This window comes from Psittacula echo (genome assembly GCF_963264785.1).
Source record: "Psittacula echo genome assembly, chromosome: 17".
NCBI lineage: Eukaryota > Metazoa > Chordata > Aves > Psittaciformes > Psittacidae > Psittacula > Psittacula echo.
The window spans coordinates 8,758,892-8,781,085 of NC_137753.1; the positions used below are offsets into that span (position 1 = coordinate 8,758,892).

Below are 22,194 nucleotides of genomic sequence, written 5' to 3' on the forward strand. Positions count from 1 at the left end.
TTATTGCTTTGCTTTACTCCCCAACTCAGGTGTGCTGACTCCTTAATACACTTCTCAGCTGTAATTCCTGCCAATGAGGAAGCTGAAATGTTTTGGCATTAATTCAGGTGAGGAATCAAAACACAGAAGTCAATGAGCAATTAATGAATACTTTTAAACTTTTAATGGACATATTCCATATAAAAATACCGTGTGTAGTATCTCATAGCAGTTATCTGGGGGAGCCTGTCCAGGGGCAGTGTCCTACTTGGTGTAAAGAAGAGAGGCGATGAAGGAGTTCAGGTGAGAGGAACTGTTTCTGTGCTGAATAACATGGGGAATTTGGATGGTCCTGAGCTTTTGAGAGCCTTGACCTTGGCAAGCTGCATACTCACAATTAGGAGTGTTGATTATGCCTGTTCCTCTCCAATGCAGTGTGCAACTTAAAATGGTATCAACTGACATCCCCTTTTCCTAGTTCCTGTGCCACAAGCTCTTGGGCAGTGATGGGGATTCAAGTGCTAATGTGTGTTAAAGCCTCTCTCATCCCCTGAGGCTGGGCACCCAGTCCCTGAGGTAGCCATCGTTCTTCCCCACACTCTCCCAAGAAAAGATGTATGTGTGTTAAGAGTGGGAAAAACACAGCCATGGAATTTTCACAGGACATAATCTCTCAGATTCAGATAATGTTCTGCAGTGCTAATCAGGAGATGACACAAGAACAAAGTGACAAAAGCAAACTGATGAGACAGCTTTGCAGGCAGGACCAGTCCATTGCCGGTTCAGGCTATAGCAGTGATGTGGGTCTCTTTGTGGCAGGAGGTGAGCAAGTCCCTGTTAGACCTCCAGTAGAATTTAGGAGTGCAGCAAAGCACCACAGAGATGACCACCCCCAAGGCAAGCATGAGACAAACCACCCATTTTATCAGCCCAGAGTATATAAAGGGGAGGATGAGGATGGTGAGGATCACCCCCAGCAGCAGGAGCAGCACAAGTCTCTGCACAGCCAACCTGTTGTCTGCTGGAACGCTTTCATCTCTGTAGAGCAAGTCTTGGCTGGTCCGAGTCCAGGTATTGCTGTCTAGCCCTCTGGCAGAGACATGCACCTCAGGATGTGAACTGGGGGTTTCCAAGTGCGCCATGATGTCTTCTTTGTTCTGAAGTGTGCGGATGAGTCCTCCTGACACACAAGTGGCTTTTCGGCACAGGGGGCAGGTGATCATCCAGGCATTCCCATCTTTCCTGAGGATGAGCTTGAGGCACACTGCGCAGAAGGAGTGCTGGCAGTCCAGGAGCTTGGGCACTCTGTACATACTGTACTTGTTGAAGCAAACCAGGCAGTCCAGGTCAATAGATGTGGTTGAACACTGGTGGTTCAAACCGTGTCCTTCAGGACAGTTTCTGTTTGTTGGCACAAGAGACACTGAGCTGCGACAGTCTCCTTCCAAAACTGCTGGTTCAGAGGCATCAGGACTGTCTTGCTCCATGCCTGAAGGTCTCTCCAGTTCTTTAACACATTCTTCAGTGAATCCCAGGATCTTCACATTCTCTGTTTGGGGTCCTGCTCTGCTCATTCCTGAAGCACATTCCATAGCAGGTGCAGGACTCTGTTTTTCAGCCTGTGGTGCTCCAGGAGCTGTGGATCCAAGGTCCTTGTTCAGCTTGTCAGTGAGTTTCTCCATGGAGATACACGTCAGTGCAGTTTTTCTCCACTTAGCTGAAGGATCTGCTGAGTTTCTGGCTCCTTTTATGTGTTGCTTTATTCCTGTTGTAGGCATGATTGGTTAGTGACAGCTTTCAGCATGTTGTGCTCCTCCAATATGATGTTTTTATGAGATGGGGACCTGAGTTAATCAGTAACTTTGTGGCCAAGACATTTTACAAGGGCTGGTAATCTTGCTGAGCAATTCCTGTCCAGAAGCAGACCCCATGGCGTTAGCAGGCTGCAGCTTTGCTCACTGTGATAGTCATACTCTATCATTATTACTAAATGAGTATTCTATGTTGAACGCAATTTAATTGGTCTCTACACACTGCTTTGCTTGCCAGTAGGGGGCTCAGAGGAATGATTTGCTGTTAACACTGGTTGTAGGGCTTTGATCAGAGAGAGCAGAATGACCAATTCTGAGCTCTCTGGGTAGGAAGTCTGCTCTTGCTTTAGCAACGCCCACTATCCTTGAGCTGTTACTCTGCAGCACAACAGAAAGATTGAGATTATCAATGTTGAGTGTTGAATGTCTGATTATTACCAACTCTTTTATCTGAGGAGCATCCATGATGGAGCATCACCAGAGGGCGGCAGGTGCAAACCAAAGCATGATGTAGGCTCATGTAAGGTCTCACAGTGTCCATGAGAGACCTGGAAATTAGAAGTAAGGTTCATATCCTGGTAGGACCATCTTTACTGGCATTCACAGGACCTCATATGCTCAGGAATGCCCTGTTGATAGGTGGGTTTGTGAATATTCATCTCATCTGAAACAAATAATGCTGGATCACAATCCCTCAGTCCCTAATTTCTTTCTACCTTTTTATTTTGAGGGGTAAAATGCAGCTGGGTTCTCAGTAAGAATCAAGGAAGCAAGGAAGGTAGAAAAGGAAGGATCACTAATACTGAAAAGCTGGATGAGGTCATCGTTCCCGGTAGAAGATACCACATACTGTGTCTGTACCCTCAGATGCACCCAAGCACTCAGGCTAACACTGTGCCTCCATGTACCAGCCGCTCCCTCCAGCAGAGGAGCAGCAGAAAGAAATGGAACAACTGCAATTTAGGAGGGCAAGGAGTTCAGGAAGAGACTAATCTCCTGAACGAGAGATTAGATTAGGGGATGAGGTGAGAAGAGCTTGTTCTCTGCTGAGAAATAGTAGGAGCTTTGTCGTAAGCAAGCTTCATAAAAGTGCTTGGGCGTTCCTGCTGTATTTCTGCTGATGTGTTTGATGGACTTGTTGAGTGACTCCAAATTATTAGGAGCCTGAAGATCATAGAATCCCAGAGTGGTTTGGGTTGGAAGGGACCTTAAAGCTCATCCAGTTCCAACCCCTGCCACGGGCAGGGACACCTTCCACTAGAGCAGCTTGCTCCAAGCCCTTGTGTCCAACCTGGCCTTGAACACTGCCAGGAATGGGGCAGCCACAGCTTCTCTGGGCACCCTGGGCCAGCGCCTCAGCACCCTCACAGGGAAGAGCTTCTGCCTAAGAGCTCATCTCAGTCTCCCCTCTGGCAGGTTAAAGCCATTCCCCCTTGTCCTGTCCTTACAGGGCCTTGTCCAAAGCCCCTCTCCAGGTTTCCTGCAGCCCCTTTAGGCACTGGAGCTGCTCTAAGGTCTCCCCTTCAGGAGCCTTTTCTTGTCCAGGCTGACCCAGCCCAGCTCTCTCAGCCTGGCTCCAGAGCAGAGCTGCTCCAGCCCTTGCACCATCTCCGTGGCCTCCTCTGGACTTGCTCGAGCAGGTCCAAGATCTTTCACTTGCAGAAGTGAGACTCGCTTGCAGTGCAGGAATGGCTGGAAGCTGGCTGGTGAGCTGCAAGACTCATTTATGTTTAAAACCAGGAGAATTTTCTGTTGGATTTCACATACTTCTTTATTAGCAAGTTAAAGCTGTTAAAAGAGAAGATCTGGGAAAGCAGCAGCCAGTGGCAGCACTTCTACAGTGCTTTAGAAGCTTGAAATGCAGTCTTGTCAGTTCCAAAATGGAAATGTCTTAAAATTTACTGATTCTTAATTATTAGAACAGCATGAAACCATCTCACAGATGTTGGGAAGATGGAACAGACACCAAGAGGGGACAACTGCACTCGTGATTGGAGAAGTTTGAAACCAGGTGGGATGAATCCTGTTCTGGGAACTTGGAACTGTTGGAGACACCTGGTTATTTTGCTACAGATCTGTGTGAGGATGGCTCACTGGAGAGAATGGGGAGCACGCTGTGGTTTGGTGAGTCCTCAAGCTTTTTGGGGACTCTAAGGGTGGAAGTGTGATCTTGTTGGGGGCTCAGGAAGCCACAACTGTGCACTCAGGCTGTGGTTTTGGCACCACTGTTCCAACGCTGTGGTCCCTCTGCCCTGGTTTCAGTTGTTCACGTTGGATTAAAGATGCCTGCTCAGTGTTGTCCCACACTCCAGTCAAGTGTCAAAGGCTCTGCCCTAATTTTGACTCAGTTTTGTGCTTGGTGGTCCTGGCATGGTGCAGGTTGCACTCAACTGCATTGCCTGCAGCCTGTTCATTCAAAATGTGTCATTTCTCATTTGCAGTCAGCGTGAGCACTCCTCTTGCTTTCCTGCTCTCAATATGTTTGCCTAAGAAGATGTTTCTAAGGAATACCTTACAGATTTGTTTATGACAGGAAATGGATATAAGGGAGCAGTTGTGTCATTCCAGAGTAAAACACTCGCTTGCCATACGGCTTGAGTGCAATAATACACACAGCATCCATGTAGATACCGATGACAGCTGCCTCCTGTGCTCAGACTGTTGTGACAACAGGCTCTTCCCAGCAGAGTGAGTCAGGAATAACATGTAATTCCAGTATGCTCATGGTGGAGGGTGGATTCTCCAGCTGGCCACTGTGGTGGAACATGAGGACGCAGGGAATCCTCCCCAGGTGCTGGGCTCTGGTCGAGCCCCATCTTTGTGCTGTGCCCCTTCTCCAGCCTGGCAGGTTCCTCTTGGAACTAGGGGATCTGGGACACCTCCGCATGGGATGTGTGTTACACTGAATTGTTCCAGCTGTCCTGGCCCACCAGCCATGTTCCCGTGGTGCCACCTCGTGGGTAGGCAACTGTCGCCTCGTCCTTCATCTCCTTTTCCAGTTCCTGTCGGTGTGGTTGTTTGGCATTCGAGTGAACACAGTCTGCAGAGACCTCCTGCTCGGGATGGAGAAGACAGTGAAGGTCCCCACGCATGGGTGGATGCAGCGGTGGGATGGAGGGGTGCTGGGGTAGCAGGGAGACGCTCGGGGGGCTGTGGCTGTGATCCCAAGGGAAGCCCTCTGCTTCCCCTGCCTCAGTTTCCCTCCCGAGCCTAATCCACCTCCTCCTGGAGGGATCCACCAGGGGGCAGCAGCGCGGAGGGTGGCGCTCTGGCCGCTCGGTGCCTCTCTCAGTAGTGCGGCGGCCACGTGAGGGGTGGTTGGCGCAGACGCAGTGAGATGTCCCGTAAGCCGGCGGCCAAGGCCCGGCCCGGTGCCGGTGCTACAACGGGACGGGCGCGCAGGCTCCGGCAGAGCCCAGGCAGGCCGGGCCCCGCACCGGGCGGCGGCGGCGGCCGCCTCGCACGGCAGCTCTGGGCCCTCGGCCTCAAGCTGCGGGAGGTTCCGGGCGATGGGTGAGCACCCCAGGGTCGGCGGTTCACGGCTGGTGGCAGCCCGTGTGCCCGGCGCTGCGAGCGGCCCCCCCACGGTGGAGCCGGGCCGGGGCTGCACAGGAGTGAGGGTTCTCCGGTGCACTCCGCGGGTCAGGAGGCTCTGCTGGGAGGTTGTGCCCCCTGGGGCTGCTGGTCCCAGGCCTTACCGCGGGGCCTGGGGCTCTGCTGGCACGCAGAGTGTGGAAGGGGAGGTGCAGAAGTATGGGGTAGAAGGGGCATTAGATTTGTCTGCTGAGGGGTTGCTGAGCTGGTCATGGGCTGCCCTTGGCTGCAGTGTGTCCTTTGACTCAGTGTAGGTTTAAGACAGCTGGGTGCAGCACTTTTCATCAGTACAGCAAAGAGAGAAGGTCCAGAGGAGGGACACAAAAATGATCCAAGGGATGGAGCATCTCTGCTATGAGGGAAGGCTGAGATCTGGGGTTGTTCAGCCTGAAGAGACTCCAGGAGACCTTATTGTGGCCTTCCAGTTCTTAAAAGGGGGCCCATAAGAAAGATGGGGAGAGACTTTTTAGCAGGGCCTGTTGTGATAGGATGAGGGGTGATGGGTTTAAACTGAAAAAGGGAGATTCAGGCTGGATGTGAGGAAGGAATCCTCAACACTGAGGGTGGTGAAATACTGGCACAGGTTGCCCAGAGAGGTGGTGGATGCCTCATTCCTGGAGACATTCAGGGCCAGGCTGGATGTGGTTCTGGGCAACATGGTCTAGATGAAGGTGTCCCTACTCATTGCAGGGGGTTGGACTGGGTGAACTTTGAAGGTCCCTTCAACCCAAACTGTTCTGTGACTCTTGCTGACCTTGACTTCTGCTGTTGGAGCTGACATTCATTCAACACCTTCTGTTCTTACCAGGAGTTCCACCAGTAGCAGCCAACAAAAGAACAAATAAGTGCTGCTTCACATTCATATCCATGTTGAACTTCCTGGGCAGAAAGAGCAGCTCTTGCCCTTGAACACCATACTCTCTGCTGCTGGACCAGTCCTGTGTTCAGCAGTGTGCTCCAAGCTGTGTGTCACACACACCGACCTCTGCTTTCTCTCTTGTAGCAACTGTTTGTTTCGGGCCCTGGCGGACCAGCTCGAAGGGCACTCACGGAACCACCTCCGCCACCGTCAGGAGACAGTGGATTACATGATCCAGCAGCGGGAGGACTTTGAGCCCTTTGTGGAGGATGATGTGTCCTTTGAGAGACATGGTATGGTCTGCACTGGGCACTGATGGAAGGGGTGGTTGTGTAATGTGGTTACATCTCACGGGAGTAGCTTCTTACTAATGAGTTCCTCATCCCAGACCCGTGGTAGGGTTCCTCATTAGTGTTTAGAATCAGCGAGTTTACTTTCGGGTCTGTTATGTTTCTGTAGAAGGATGATCTGTTAAATGTGCATTAATTGGGGGTGTTGGTCAATGAGAAGCTCCTCATGACCCGGCTTCAGTGTGCGCTTGAGCCCAGAACCCCCCTGTGTGCTGGGCTGCACCTCCAGAGCATGAGCAGCAGCTCAGGGAGGGGATCCTGCCCCTCTGCTGTGCTCTGGGGAGACCCCCCCTGCAGTCCTGATCCACCTCTGGGGCAGCAGCACAAGAGGGACGTGGAGCTGCTGGAGCGAGGCCAGAGGAGGCCATGAAGATGCTGCGAGGGCTGGAGCAGCTCTGCTGTGGAGCCAGGCTGAGAGAGCTGGGCTGGGTCAGCCTGGAGAAGAGAAGGCTCCTGAAGGGGAGACCTGAGAGCAGCTCCAGTGCCTAAAGGGGCTGCAGGAAACCTGGAGAGGGGCTTTAGACAAGGGCCTGTAAGGACAGGACAAGGGGGAATGGCTTTAACCTGCCAGAGGGGAGACTGAGATGAGCTCTTAGGCAGAAGCTCTTCCCTGTGAGGGTGCTGAGGCGCTGGCCCAGGGTGCCCAGTGAAGCTGTGGCTGCCCCATCCCTGGCAGTGTTCAAGGCCAGGTTGGACACAGGGGCTTGGAGCAAGCTGCTCTAGTGGAAGGTGTACCTGCCTGTGGCAGGGGTTGGAGCTGGATGAGCTTTAAGGTCCTTTCCAGCACAAACCAGTCTGATTCCATGAAATTAGTCTTGGAAATTATTTAGATTTAGGAAAATCTTGGTGAAAGAAAGAGGAGCAGAAAAGGTCAAGGAGACAAAACCTGGTGTTTTCATAAGGAACTTGAAAGAAAGGTCTGTCTCTCCTTGATTACTGGTAGGTGTTGAGTGGCTGATTTATGTGGGTTCCCTTTTCTCCTTGACACTTGATATTTCACAGAGGTATCCCAGGGGAAGTTCCAAAGCAGAGACAAACCCAGCCTTTGTTCTAACAGCTTCGAGGATGTGCCAGTTCTCATGCAGGTAATGCATGAAAGCACTTGGTTACTTAGCATGTGGCTGTCTTCCCTCCACACCACCACAGAGCTGATGGCCTTGCATAATCTAAGGGTTTACTGTGGGTTTTGGAGGTTTCTGTGTCCAGTTAAAGCACATTAACTCCAGTTGCTGCCAAATTCTTGCCTCAGAAGTCAGTGCTTCCCAGCTGGGATTTCCTTTCCAGAATTTCCTGGGCTTGTGTTGAAGTTTCATTCCTCCCTATCCCTCCAGTGCTTTTGGAAGTGTCAGAAAAGAGGTTTCCAACTCTTCTGAATGTTTTTTCCTTTAGTTTCCAATCTGGCAAAGCCTGGTACCTTTGCTGGCAACGATGCTATTGTGGCCTTTGCAAGGAACAATCAAATGAATGTGGTTATTCATCAGCTCAACACCCCACTTTGGCAGGTGAGAAACCAGACTTCTCTATCTTGGCCTAATTTTTAGCTGATGACTAAGTAGTGTTAAAACTTCTTGATTTATTAAAAGAGAGCAGTCAGTAGCTGTGCTTAGCTGGGCAGGGTGTAAAGCTTTTCAGTACTGGGTGGGGAAAACACTCCAGGTTCTCAGAGGGAATGAAAGACAACAATGAATGCGTGAAAGGTAAGTATGGGGTGACAGAGCAGTGTGTTTAATTTGGTTTTAAGCTACTGGCTTCAGTGGTATATTTCTGCCTCCTGAAGATCAGACTATATGTGACATGACTTTTCTGATAGGAATTTAGGCCAGGCTTAAGGAAGTCTCTGTACAGTAAGGTTCAGGAATAGGGAAGTGGAAGTATTGCAGGGCAGTCCTTGCAGGGTGTTGGGATGAAGCTCCATCAGTTCTGCATGGGGGTTTGGAATAAGGAGGTTTCTGACAGGTTCTGGGCTGGGCAGAAGAGGGAAGATGTTTTAAAGCCTTCAGGCAGTGTTTAATCAGCTTCTGGAAGGGACTGTGCAGTGGGGTTTCCTCTGACAGAGGCACTGGAACAAGTGATCCACCAGGTCCTTCCTATTACCCTTTTGTTACTTTATGCGTGGAATGGGTCCATACTCTCTCTGCCTGTTCCCTGAGCAAGTGAGAACCTGTTTGCCAGTCAGAGTTGTATCTGGCCCCAATTTACATACAGAACCAAAGCAGTACATAGATTAAACATGGCAACAAAGATAAAAGACCAGAGAGAAGTTCTCAGTGGCATCTTAGATATATCTGAAACAGTGTCAGGTGGATTCCAGAGCCCAAATGAGTTTAAACTCTTACTTCTGTGGCAGCCATAGGTGGTAAGACAGATAAATAATACTCAGCTGCTTGACCTGTGAGTGTTTGGAGGTGTTGACCCTGCAGGAAAGTTCCTGAGGCTGCAGTTCATGTTCTGTTACTGCTCTGAACCAGACACTCACCTCAGTGTAGTTAAATCTTATAATTATTTTTCCATGTGCTCTTCACAGTATCACAGTATGTTAGAGATTGGAAGGGACCTCAAAAGATCATCTAGTCCAATCCCCCTGCCGGAGCAGGAACACCTAGATAAGGTTACACAGGAATGTGTCTTGAATAACTTAAAACTCTTTCTTCCCCTGCCCATTCATTGACCTTTCCAGGGCTGGAAATACAGAGTTTGTGATGAGGTTGTGTTTTACCTGAGTGTAGTCTTGCAGTGAAGGGTTGTCTTAGCCTCTTGAGAATGGTGTAGGTGGAGAGCTGTTAGTAGCTGGAACATAGAGTCTCCTACCTACACAGAGGATACATCAGGACATCACGAGGTGGTGACAGTGTTAGCAAGTTGCTAGACTTGACTAACCCAGGCCACCCTTTTCTCTTCATTTTCTATACTTTGACAATTTCCCCCCTTTCTCTCTGCTGTGGAGCCCCAGTAAAACTTTAGAAAGATGAGATTCCAAAGAGAGCATTTCCAGACAGGCAGCTCAGGAAGATGCTTATAGCAGATGCTGTGAATATATCCGTTGGTCCCAACTCTAAAGCAGATAGTGAGTTATCCTTTAATTTTAAGAGAACTGTTTGTATCCACCACAGCAAAGCTGGAATATTCAGGGCTTCCAGCTGTTTGTCAAGCTTGACCTGACCAGAAGCTCATGGGAGGTGGCATCTCCACATGGACTTTTTAGGGCTTTAAACACCCTTTACCTCTTCTGATAGTGACTGTAAATGCAGAGCTTCAGGTCAGCTCGGACCTACAGGTTATTTTATTGGCTTTTAGGATAATTCTCTACCTTCTTTCAGTGCTTGTTCCTTTTTTGTCTTGTACTTACAATTTCATTGTGATGTGGAAAGAGGCTTCACTGCTGAGATCAAAACTGGCTGATTTTCAGGATAATCTTGCAAGAGCTTTAGGATGGTTTTAGATACCTGTTTAGGCTCTGGCAGAGGAGAAATGTTGAGAATAGATCTTAACTGAGTTCCAACATGTTGAATAACATCATAGGGTAAAAGGGAGGAGGGAAGTCTGAGTATTGAGTTGGAACTTAAAAGGTGAGCAAGTGTAAACCAGATGAATGGAGAGTGTCTGTTGTGCAGTCTGGAGTTGTTAGTGCAACACAAAGGCTGAAAGGTGACTTGGTGTGTGCTCTGTAAGGGGGATGAGCTGATTGCCCTAAAGCAAGTGTGTCTTGTTTGCTTGCTGCCATCTTCTCCAGAGAGCTGTCAGATCTTTGAACTCCTGACAGGAAAGCATAGGAGATCTGCAAACCCAGTGGAATTTTCTGTGTTCCTTTCAGCAGCTGGAACTCTCTGTAGCTCTTAGCTGCTGGTTTGAGACATGACAATCTGGGTAGGAATTATTCTTGCATCAGTACAGATGATAGAACAGGAATTCTTTACAGAAGCTGCTGTACTTGGTGCTGATGAAAAGGGAAATTACATTGGACACTCAGTGGGAGCTGTCACTGAAACATGACCAGAAAACTCACGTGGAAAGCGTAGAAACTACCTTTGAGCTATTCTCACACCATGTTTGGTTTGCTATGATGTGACTGACCCAATGTTATGTATCTGGCTTCAAACATCAGCCTTGAGCCTCTGTGCTTCTGGAGGCACATCCGGGTTATTAGATCAGCTCTTCCTGTTTACAGATGATTCAGTAGCTCTCTTTGCTGCCATCACACTGTTTATCATTTGCTTCATAAAATTAATACTTTGCCAAATGTGATGCTCAAGTTGATCCCAAATCCTTGTTTGATTTACAATTGCTTTCCTTTCTTTAGATTCGTGGCACAGACAAAAGCAACGCAAGGGAACTGCACATTGCTTATCGCGACGGAGAGCACTACGACAGCGTGAGGAGGATCAGTGATGATTCTGAAGCTCCAGCGTATCTTCAGATGGAGGTTGGTTATGACAGAATGACCCAAGTCAGTAGAGGGTGATAAATAGAACAGTTTCCAGTTGATTTCCTTTCTTGTTTGCATTGAGATTGTGAAATGAGTTTGGTCCGTGTGTTGAGCTGGAGATAGAAAAGCCCCTCAGGCTGTTGTTGCTAGAGGTGCCTGCTCTCCTGAGACAGGCTGTGAAGTGTTTCAGTTACTGGGCTGGAAATCCTGGATCTGGTAATCTGATGTGGCTGTAGGTGTCTTGAAGCAACTTCGCCTAGATTACATACTCATGCACCTCAAATGCAAAAACAAAGGGAAGGAAGAAAAGGGCTGGAAATCATAGAATCCACAGAACCATAGGATGGTTTGGGTTGAAGGGAGCTTAAAGCTCATCCAGCTCCAAGCCCTGCCACGGGCAGGGACACCTTCCACTAGAGCAGCTTGCTCCAAGCCCCTGTGTCCAACCTGGCCTTGAACACTGCCAGGGATGGGGCAGCCACAGCTTCTCTGGGCACCCTGTGCCAGCGCCTCAGCACCCTCACAGGGAAGAGCTTCTGCCTAAGAGCTCATCTCAGTCTCCCCTCTGGCAGGTTAAAGCCATTCCCCTTGGCCTGTCCCTACAGGCCCTTGTCCAAAGCCCCTCTCCAGATTTCCTGGAGCCCCTTTAGGCACTGGAGCTGCTCTGAGGTTTCCCCTAAAGGAGCCTTCTCTTCTCCAGGCTGAGGTGTTCTCTGCATATTAATGTAGGGTATTGTAATAAAATCAATATGTCATTTGAAGAGCCAGGGATTGTTTTGTAGTAACCATGATCCTGTAGTACCTGAGAGCTTGCTCAGTGGGAAACGATGTCAGTGATGGTGGAAGTCACAGTTTCCAAGATACTTTGACTGAGGATATATCTGAGAAAAGTGTGCTATAATGATTAAAACTATTCTGATGTCAGCAGTTTTATTTCACTGCATATGATGAAATTGCTGCATGTTTGTGTGATCTTGGCTTTGCTTTTCTTGAAGTTGCTTTGCAAAAGTGATTCAGGTACAAAGAAGGAAGAGAAGCCGCAGAAGGAGGACTCCAAAGATGAAATTGAAGTTGAGATGGAAGATGCTGTACAAGAAGTGTGTAATGCAACTGGATGTTCAGTAAGCAGTGACAGCCTTTTTGTGTTTAGTGTTCAAACCTTCTTGATGAGAATATATATGAGATATAATAATAAATATATAATAAAATATGAGATATAATACAAAATACTCCTCCTTGGACAGTTTAAGTACCACAGCCATAAATCAAGATGCATTTCATCCTGGACTCAGCCCTTAAATGCGGATGAAATATGTGCTCTGTGTGGATAGCCAATCATTTTGAGTGGTTTGTCTGCAGTTTCTCAGATAATTCACTTTAAAACAAGTTCCGTAAGATTTGAAATCCTTGTAGCCTTTCAGTGTCTGAAGAGGGCTACAAGGGTGCTGGAGAGAGACTCTTCATCAGGGACTGTAGTGATAGGACAAGGGGTGAGGGCTTCAAACTGAACCAGGGGAAGTTCAGGTTGGAGATGAGGCAGAAGTTCTTCTATGATTCTATGAAATCCTCTGAGGATGTCTGCAGTTGAACATCCCAATGACTAGATGATCTTTGGATCTTGGCCTGTGTTCCTCCACATTGCTGCTTGCGCTGTGTGAACGCATAGAACAGACAAGGCCAAGAATGAAATGGTTACACTGAAACTGATGTCTTCAGGATTTTAATACTCCCCCCCAACCTCTTCCAGGAATGGAATACAGGCTAGTTGAAAGGCCAGAAAAGCAGAGAGCAGCCCTCTCAGTGGTGCAGATGGTTGTTAAATGAATGTAGGTCAGTGATTTGAACTCTCTTCAGCTTTAATCTTTCTCTTGTGGACAGGACATTGATTTAGTAAGCCAGGTTCTGGAAGTGGAAGACTACAATGTAGAATCTGCCATCTTTGCCATCCTTCAAATGAATGAAGTGAAGAGAATCAGTAAGTACACGGAGTTTGTGTTTGATGTCAGTGTTCACTGTCAACAGCAGTTCAACAGGGGCAGCAGCAGCAGCAGCTGAAGCTCGCACTTGGCTGTGCTGCTGCCTCAGCCTTCCAGTGCTCAGGGAGGTTGCTAGTGAGGGCAGGTTCAGTCCAGCTCCCAAAGCCACCCCTCTTCCAGAAATCCCAGAGAAAGGAATTGGCTGACAGGGAGGCAGCCTCTGAGTAGAGTGTGTCTGTTGTTGGTAGGTACTGAGGAGCAGCATGATCCCTCTTGCTCAGCTCAGAAAGTGCACAGCAGAACTCTGGGGGAAGAAAACAGAACTGCTTCGAGAATCTTTGGAAATCAGAGCTTGCATCAAGGTGGAAGAGAAGACAACAAGGGACAGCCTAGATCCTACAAAGAGAACCGAGCTAGCAGAAACCCAAAGGTATGCGAAGGGTGGTTTGCCGGGGGTTTGCACACCCTTCAATGATTAGGGGAATGCTTTGGGTTACTTAATCAACAAGTGTCTTGCTTTTGAATTAAAACCAGCCTCTGTTTACTGGATTTTGTTGCTGCTACAGCTGAGACTTCTCTGATCCAAACATTTAATAGAGACATGTGTTGCTTCCCCAAAATGCCACAAGATAAAGTCCTGATAAGTAGTCTGGAATAAACGTTCCCTGGCAGCTGCTTTGCTGTGTGCTTATTTCCTTTCCAGTGTGTTACTTTCCCCCACTGAACAGAAACTGTGTGTTTTCAACTTTGTGCTTTTATCCTTCCCTTTCAGGCATCTAAAAAACAAAAGAAGGAGCAGCAGAGACTGGAGAAGAAGAAGAGACAGGAAGAGAGGCACCGACAAAAGATCGTGGGCAACAAAAGTAACTGTCCAGATAGTGGCAGGAGAGACACGGACTCAACCAACCACGTCACCTTGGTGAAGGGCATAGGAGCTCTAAACATATGACTGAGTGTGTTCCGAGTGCTCTGGTGAGAAAAGCAAATAAAGCTGAGGAAGACAATCTGCCCTCAAGCAGATTTCCAAGAACTCCTTGTTATCTGTTGCTGCGGAGATCTCTAAGCACACATGAACTTCCTGTTCTCTCGGTTGTGGGGCAGTAATTCTGCATCAACCTGTGTGTGAGAAGAGTTGTTTGAACTTAACAAAAAGTACAGACTTGGGTGTATGATTCTGGAGTTAGATGAAGGTGAGAACCATTTCTTCACCCAGCAGTGTCAGGTTTGCTTTGACACCTCTTGATGTGCTGAGATGATTTAGATCTAATGTAACTTTCTGCTTGGGTTACACTTGGAGGAGCTTTATTTAATTTTGCTGTCAGGGAAGGCTTAACAATTCTCCACTCAGAGGTTTGGTTTCTCTTCCTATTTAAATAAAGCAAAGAGAATCCTAGAATCTTTTCCAAACTGAAGTGAGTCAGCCAGCACTGTGTCAACCATGACATTCCTCTTTTCTTTCCCATGCAAGAATGCAGGGATGAGTTTTACTTTAACTAGAACTGCTTGTGTTGCATAGGCTGTTGGAGAAGCAATTAATATGTGAAGGGAGAAATGGGATTGCTGCATCCAGTTTGAGATCAGCTCAGTAATACAATAATACCAGTGAACTCCTGAGACCTGATGAGGTTGTAAAACACAAGATGAGCAGGCATGAGATTCCTGCTGAGTGTTACTACTTGGACATTGGGAATCTCATCTCCTTTGCCATACTCTGGAGCATTTGGGCTACTCCAGAGCTTTAATCCAAGCCAGGAACTTGATAGTTGTTATTCTACACATGAAGTTAATGTAGCCAAAGGCCTGGGAACGAGGTTCCAAGCAGCAGTGCTCACTGGGAACTCTGCCTACTTTGCTCTTCATAAATCAAGCTTTTTCCAGGGTAGGATGTTTTCATCTTAAACTCCTCTTTGGTAGGTTCACTGAGCTCCATAGAATGTACAGCCTGAATCCTGTGATACTTTCCACTATAGGATTGTGAATATGGGCTGAAGCGTGAGGACTGTGGGACTTGGCCCTCAGTTTATGGCTTGTGGTGTCTCAGCTTCACTCTGGATTTTAGGCTTGGCGTCAAACACTAAGCTTGAAGGAAGCACAACAGATAAGAGGAGACACCTCATCAGCCAGGGCAAAGATTAGATACATCTTTCTGAAAGTAAGGAATGCTGCTTTTGACAAAATTCCATGTACTCTCTAAAGTTTCCAAATCAGCACAGAAATACAGATGCCTTTTCTGGCTGAACTGCCAAGATCTGAGCTAGTACTTCTTCATATGCTCTGCTACTGTTTATCCAGAGCAGTTGGAGAACAGAAAGAAAGGAGCTGTAAGTACTGGTGGTGTAGGAGAGCAGGCTTTAATGCTGGTGAAGAAGTTCCTTTGGTTCTTGTAATGAGCTTGGTGGAAATAAAAAGTAACACAAAGCAGCTCGTCTGCTTTATGGTGGGACATAGTGTCTGGCAAGTGAAGCAGTGGGTTACATGCTGCTCTGAGTGCCCGTGGTGGGCATGAGGGAAGTCTGTAGTATTCCATAGGTGGGAAGAGCATGGAAGAGCCCTGAATTCACAGTACTGTTCTTACACTGAAAATGACTTAGGTGAAATCTGTTTCATGCCAATCTTAGTCTGTTGTTAGCACTGTTGCTTCCTGGCATTCGTGTTCTCTAAGACAGTCACTTTTACAGTAATGGAACCACAAGTCATGGCTTGAAGGGAGAAAGCACGAGTCGCTTCACCGGGGTGAGGAGCTGAGGACAGCCAGGTAATGGAGGTGAACATGTCACCTTTGTCTTGCCCAGCTGTGTTTTGCTTTGCAGGTGGGTTCTGCAAGTCTGAAAAGATAAGATTGTGCAGTTGTAGGATGTTTGATCTTAATGAATCACTTTTTTGTCTTCCTGAGGCAGAGCTGATAAAAGGATTATTGTTGCTTGGAGCCTGAAGAGCCATGAGAGGAGTTATCCTGCAGCCGGCAGGAAGAAAGCTCAGCTTTCCAATGTATGAAGGGACCTGCAAAACTCAACACGCCCAGGATAAACGGATGAGCCTGCAAGAGCAACACCTCTTAAATGGCAAAGACAGATGCTGACCTTCAGCTCAGGGACACCTGGAACCAAATATGTGGCTGAAAATGCTTTAATTTCCAAGTGTAATATGATTAAAATAAATTTTTTCAAGCGGTGGTCTCCTCAGTCTTGGTAGAGCAGTCCCATTCTCTTTGGTTTGTCCAGGATAACTTTGTACCTGCACAGAGATTCTCTATACAAAGATGTTAAAGCTTTCATCCTGTCTGGTTTCTGTCTTTCCTTAAGCTGTTGAAATTTCCCCCTGCCCTTTTGACCTGTGTTTTTTCTAGGGAATACTTATGCAATGTTCCTCAGGGATTTATGCAGAGAATTCACTTTGTAAACAGGTCCTAGATTTTTCCTTGCAGGAGGAAGGGAGGCGGGGAACAAGAGAAAAGAAACATCCTGATTAGTAACCCGTGTTTACTCTTTGGTGGAGCTGTGCTTTGGAACATGTGGTCATAGGACAGGCAGCACTGTGCGTTCCCTGGGTGTTTGAGCATTGCTGCCGGTTCCCAGCTGCTGGATGACATCTTTGAGGGTCACGGATGGGCAGAGGGCCAGGCGTATGCTCCGTGCTGCTGGGGCTGCGGTGTCAGGGGCAGCATCGTGAAGGTGAGCTGTAGGACAGCAAAAAGCTGCTTTCCCTGCATCCCACCCAGCACCATCCTCCCTGGAGGGCTACGGAGATACTGCAAGGGCTGGAGCAGCTCTGCTCTGGAGCCCGGCTGAGAGAGCTGGGCTGGGTCAGCCTGGACAAGAGAAGGCTCCTGAAGGGGAGACCTCAGAGCAGCTCCAGTGCCTAAAGGGGCTGCAGGAAACCTGGAGAGGGGCTTGGGACAAGGCCCTGTAAGGACAGGACAAGGGGGAATGGCTTTAACCTGCCAGAGGGGAGACGGAGATGAGCTCTTAGGAACAATTCCTGCCCCAAAGGGTGCTCAGGCATTGGAACAGGCTGCCCAGGGCAGGGCTGCAGTCACCATCCCTGCAAGTGCTCACACACCGTGGAGACGAGGCCTCAGTGCCATGGGTTAGTGGTGGCCTTGGCAGTGCTGGGGTAAGGGTTGGACTGGATGAGCTTAAAGGGCTTTTCCAACCTGGCTGATTCCGTGATTCCATGAGCTCTCTCCTCATCCCAAAGCCCTTGATGGAACCCGAAAACGAGGTAAAAGGAGAACCAGGTGCTTTGGAGTTACAAAGACACCATGTTTACTATAAGAAGCATGAGGAAGGGATAGGGATGTTGCTCAGGATGCAGTGGGATCAGGTTAGCAGCCCTATGCTGTGGTAAAACTCAAACAAAACGCCCTTAAATCACCTTTGTTTGAGGACCCCCAGCTCTGCAGAGCCCCTCTCTGAGGTGGCATTAAGGCCGAGGTGCCTCCCTGGCTTGTTAGTGCTAATTGGGGATCACATAAAGCAGTGCTGAGGATGAGGTGGCTGCAGGAGCCCAGCCTGGCCGGCACTGACTCCATGAGGACCTGCTGGTGACACAGGGAAAGCCAAACCCCACAGACCCCCCATCCATGGCCTCAGTGAGTGCTCGGTACCTAAATACTCGTTAGGAGCTGGTTTGGGGCTGTGTTGTAGCCGTGAGCGGAGCTGGGTTTGGAGCTGGTTTGGGGCTGGGGTGCAGCAGCCGCCGGCTGGTTCTGTCAATCCCTGGTTTTTAGCTCTGAAGCTCCAGATTTACCCATTTGCTGCTAAAACGCCACTTCTGGTAGGCATTTCTTAAGCAAAAGATACAAAATTGTGTTTGTGCTTAAATTTTTACCCCAGAAGATCAGCCGCAAAGTTCTGTTGTCTCCTGTGCTGGTGCCTGTGCTTTTCCTACCCCTTCCGCCATCAATTCCCCCAAGCCAAACCCAACGCTAGGGGGGCTTCACAAATTGCCTTTGGAAATGAACTTTTATTTGTGGGATTTCCTTGTTTTTATGATTTACTTCGTTGTGGGGAGTGGGGCCATCCCTGTGTGCCAGGGAAGGGCACCAGGCACCATTTTGGTGTCTCAAGACCAAGCTGGGCTCTCGCCGGCCTCTGGGAAGGCACAAAGCCCGCAATGGAGCCCGTTCCTGCCGCTGAGGTCTGTTTAACAAGAGGGAGTGGAGCCCTTGCACAGGGAGTTGCGGTAATTCCGGTAGGAGCTCCGGAATGTCCTGGCTGCCCTCTGGAAGCACTCCGCCGCCCGCCTGTCGCACTCACAGCTCCCCCTTTGACACCAAGTCTTGGATCCTGGAAGGAAATGAGGTGGGATGGGGATGGGAGAAGGAGGGGAGAGGCAGAAGATGGCTTTTGGACCATCCCTGTGGGGTACGCAGCCCCCATGTTGAGTTTGGGGCATCCCCTGACCTGTGGTGCGTGGGGCTACCTGGCTACAAACCATGCGTGGCTATAAAGGAGCTGTTCAGGTGACTTTGTCTATCTATGCATGCATAGATATTTGCTTAGATTACAGGGAAGTGCTTTGTTTTTGTCCACTCACCATGAAAGGACAATGTTTGCTTTGGGGGAATGGAGGCAGCAGGGCCAGGTCCCCATCTGAGATGGGAGGGTCCCCTCAAACCTTCAGTATTGGCCTTTACAGAAGGGCAAACCCCTCCTCTGGGAGGTCTCCGAGCTCTAAGCCTCACCATATTCCTAGGACGTATTAATTTGCCCTATTCCTGGCACTTTTCCCTCCTTTCCACCCTCTCCCCAGCTGGTTTCCAGGCCAGGATAATGGCCTGAAGGACATCTTGGAGGAGAGGAGAGTGCTTGTGCCTGTGGCCCCATGCCGCCTCTCACCGCACGTTATCTTGCTTCCCTGGATGGAGTATTTGTATGTAACCAGTTTGGGGCTGCAGCGAGAGGAGGACAGCTTCTTGTAGCAGCAGTCGTGGGCATGGCAGCACCTGCGGGCACGAGGGGGAGCGATGCGGCTGGTGCATGGTGGTGGGCATCGGTAGTGCTCACACCAGCACCATGAGGACCATGTCCCGTTTGTCCTGGGTTAGGTGCTGTCCTCGGCATGGCCCGTGCTGCAGGAGCATGGGAAGGTGACTCACACCTTTGGCATCACCAGCACAGCTCTAAACGCTTCCCCTCTCTAATTCCTTTCCTTGCTTACAATTGGCCCATAGCTGGATCCCAAGGCATCTCTGCCTAATGCTGCCTAGGCAGAAGCAACGCTGCTGTGCCCCATTCCCATCACCTGCTGCTACCGAGCAATGCTTAAAGCAGTGATGTTTGCACTGCTACCTCTGCTCCCAGGAGCAGGGCAAGCATTCCCTGCTCTGATGTAGGGAGAGGGATGCACGGAGGGCTGGGAGCACCAGGTCCTGACTTACCTGTCGGTCGCATCCAGCAGCTGTTTGGATCCCCCCAGGCCGCAGTAGCAGCCGTAGCCGTTGTAGGACAGCGGTGATTTCCCTGTCTTGTGCTTGATCATTGAACCGAACTGAATCACGTTGCAGCCAGCAGGGACCACCCCTGCCACTGGGGACAGTGGGGTTAGGAAAAGCAACCTCCCCTCCCACCCCTCTGTAGCAAACCAGAGCATTTTCCCCCTCCCCAGTTCACTGTTTAGGGATGCCTCAGCCATGGAGGGCACTCACAGCAGAGGAGCAATAAGAAGAGCTTCATGTCTGGTATCCGGGTGAGCCCAAGGTGCCTCCAGGCACACCTTTTATAGCCCCATGGGCCTGCCTGGCATGGCCCCTCCTTCAGAGAGCCTAAAGTGGGCAAACATTGACAAATGTCACCGTTTTGGTGGTACTGCGTGTGTGAGCCTCTCTCGGCGCTGCTGGAGGCCTCGGTGGGGAGCCCTACACTGGGAGAACCCTTTGCAGGGGAGGTTTTGGTGGACTGGGATGAATGGGGCAGACTGAGGCTGAGTCCATGCATGGCTCCTGGGTATCTCAGCATCCCAACGGGAAAACTTGAGGGAAAACGGGAACCACTTTGCTCCTGGATGACTCTGAACTTTTTGATGTCTGGGTTAGAAAACACCATTCTGTATCTTACCCTTTCCATCATGACTTACCAGGCAGGGAGGAAATGCAGCCAGTGCAAAGCAACCTCTACTTCCGAAGTACCCCAGTGTGTGAGATGCAGCGGTGTGAGCAGAGGAAGATCTGGTGGCCCTGCAGAATGGGCTGCGGCAAGAGATGGGACTGAGGAAAGGGTCTGTATGCTGGTTTTCCTGGGTCATCAGTGCCCAGAGGCTCCTTCTGTATGGGAAGGTTCCATTGCTTCCCCTGTGTGCATTGTCTTGCGTCTCAAAACAGAGCAGGCGTTGCTCATGGAGCATTGTGTGAGCTGTTTGGCTCATATTTAGGGCACTGGAGCTGGTGCATGGCCTGGAGCACAAGTGTGATGGGGAACGGCTGAGGGAGCTAGGGGGTTCAGTCTGGAGAAGAGAAGGCTCAGGGGGGACCTGATCGCTCCCTACAACTGCCTGACAGGAGGATGGAGCCAGGAGGGGCTGGGCTCTGCTCCCAAGGAACAAGGTATGGGACAAGAGGAACCGGCCTACAAGCTGCACCAGGGCAGGTTTAGATGGAGCTGAGGAACAATTCCTACCCCAAAGGGTGCTCAGGCATTGGAACAGGCTGCCCAGGGCAGGGCTGCAGTCACCGTCCCTGCAAGTGTTCACACACCGTGGAGACGAGGCCTCAGTGCCATGGGTTAGTGGTGGCCTTGGCAGTGCTGGGGTAAAGGTTGGACTGGATGAGCTTAAAGGGCTTTTCCATGATTTATGTAAAAGGAAATTAAGGCAAGCAGCAGGGTGAGGGCAAACAATACCGGGGGTGTAAGCTGGAAGGGTAAAGGGGAGGATGGCTGTCACTTGCAGACAATCTCTAACGCCTGGTGATGCTGAATGATCGTTTAGCGGTTTCCTTTGGGCAGAGCTTGCAGGTGCACAGTGCTCTGCGAGGAACCCCAGCGCCAGCCAGGGCGAGGAAATCCCCTGTCAGTGATGGGGAAACTGAGACAGGAAACAAGGATGTGACTTGTGTGGAAACTGGAGAGATGATGGGAAGAAGGAACTTGGGTCAGGGCCTCAGCAGAATCTCTTCCCCCTCTCTCGGGAGCCTTTCGCACGCCTTTCTGCCTTTTCTCCAGGCAGAAAAATACATAAATAGTTAAAATTCACCCTGGATTTAAGCAGGGAGAGCATGTTCCAGCTCATCCTGACCTGCAATCCACCTCTGTGATCGTCCTGCTCCCATCTCAGCAAGGATTTGATCCTTGATTTCTGCCAGTAGACAGCAGCTGCTCGGCAAAGGGCTGCCCTCTCCTTCCTTGTCTCCCTGAGGATGAGCAGAGCTGGCAGAGCTCAGTGCTGGGTTCCAGCCAGAAGGAAGCATTGCTGATTGAAGGGATACTTCCCGGTGCCACCAAGTTCAGCTTTGGCACGAGCTAGGGCGGGAACTGCAGCTGCTGAGGCCACGTTTCCTCCCTGTTCCCGTGGCTCTCCATCACTGAGCCCCACAGGGGGTTACAGAACCAGGACCTCCCAGTGGGCCAACCCTCCGGGCAGGAACCCTGCTTTATGGGGATGCTGCTGTGGTGAGGAGGGAAGCAGCCAGTGCCTGAACTGCCTGTTCTAGGGGCTGTGCTTGGGGTTGTTGCAGAATGGGGCCAAAGCATTCCTTTCTAGTGAGAAATGTGTTTTGCTGCGAGGCGAGCTCCTGACTACCCCACTGCAGCAGAGGTTGCCAGCGCCCGGCCTTCCCCAGCATCACGCAGCCCTTTGCATCAGCTTGGATTGCTCCAACTCGGAGCAGCTGCGCGTTTCAGAGCCTGAAGGCTCAGGGATGAGTGGGGATGTGCAGATGCAGGTCAGGGGGAGACCCCTCACCTCCCAGGTGTCGTTTTCACTGGTATCCCATCAGGAAACGCAGCTAAGACATTAGCTGCTGCCTGCAAGGGGTGGTCGCTGCCTGCCCCAGTCACGTCACACTGAGGACGGAAGTTTTGCGCTCTCTGGTTTTATTTGGGAGCAGCAGAAGAGAACGTGCAGTGAAGCGAAAAGCAGAGGGAGTGGAGCGGCTGCACAGGAGCCAAGGGAAAATGCGCGCTGGCTTCCATCTCGCCCTTCACAGCGACGAGGAGCGGGTGTCCACCCCTCCCTCGTTTTTCTGTGCTGAGACATCGCATCTGAG

At 49.9% G+C, this 22,194-nt stretch overlaps 3 protein-coding genes across 6 annotated transcripts; 1 reads left to right on the forward strand and 2 right to left on the reverse strand.

Annotated features, from left to right (window-relative positions):
* Positions 1 to 761: 761 nt before the first annotated feature.
* On the reverse strand, positions 762 to 1,661 carry RNF186 (ring finger protein 186; the record flags this gene model as incomplete). The annotated part of the gene is made up of 1 exon (XM_080631192.1): positions 762 to 1,661. The coding sequence occupies one exon, from the start codon at positions 1,659 to 1,661 to the stop codon at positions 762 to 764; it is 900 nt and encodes a 299-aa protein (XP_080487318.1).
* Positions 1,662 to 5,127: 3,466 nt separating this feature from the next.
* On the forward strand, positions 5,128 to 16,092 carry OTUD3 (OTU deubiquitinase 3; the record flags this gene model as incomplete). 4 transcript variants are annotated; one of them, XM_080631339.1, is made up of 10 exons in its annotated part: positions 5,128 to 5,303; positions 6,388 to 6,536; positions 7,983 to 8,095; positions 10,891 to 11,013; positions 12,012 to 12,137; positions 12,895 to 12,991; positions 13,241 to 13,422; positions 13,765 to 14,182; positions 15,671 to 15,747; positions 15,890 to 16,092. In XM_080631339.1, 8 exons carry the CDS (start codon positions 5,128 to 5,130, stop codon positions 13,939 to 13,941), a joined length of 1,143 nt encoding a protein of 380 aa, XP_080487465.1. In that variant the 3' UTR covers positions 13,942 to 14,182; positions 15,671 to 15,747; positions 15,890 to 16,092. The 4 variants fall into 4 exon arrangements, with proteins under 4 accessions (XP_080487465.1, XP_080487464.1, XP_080487466.1 ...); XM_080631338.1 differs by having other exon boundaries at positions 15,671 to 16,092; XM_080631340.1 differs by lacking the exon at positions 15,671 to 15,747 and having other exon boundaries at positions 15,886 to 16,092.
* A 2,045-nt stretch (positions 16,093 to 18,137) lies between these two features.
* LOC308228181 (group IIE secretory phospholipase A2-like) lies at positions 18,138 to 19,669 on the reverse strand (the record flags this gene model as incomplete). Its single annotated transcript, XM_080631351.1, has 4 exons — positions 18,138 to 18,280; positions 18,833 to 18,939; positions 19,375 to 19,522; positions 19,642 to 19,669. The coding sequence occupies 4 exons, from the start codon at positions 19,667 to 19,669 to the stop codon at positions 18,138 to 18,140; spliced, it is 426 nt and encodes a 141-aa protein (XP_080487477.1).
* Positions 19,670 to 22,194: the final 2,525 nt, after the last annotated feature.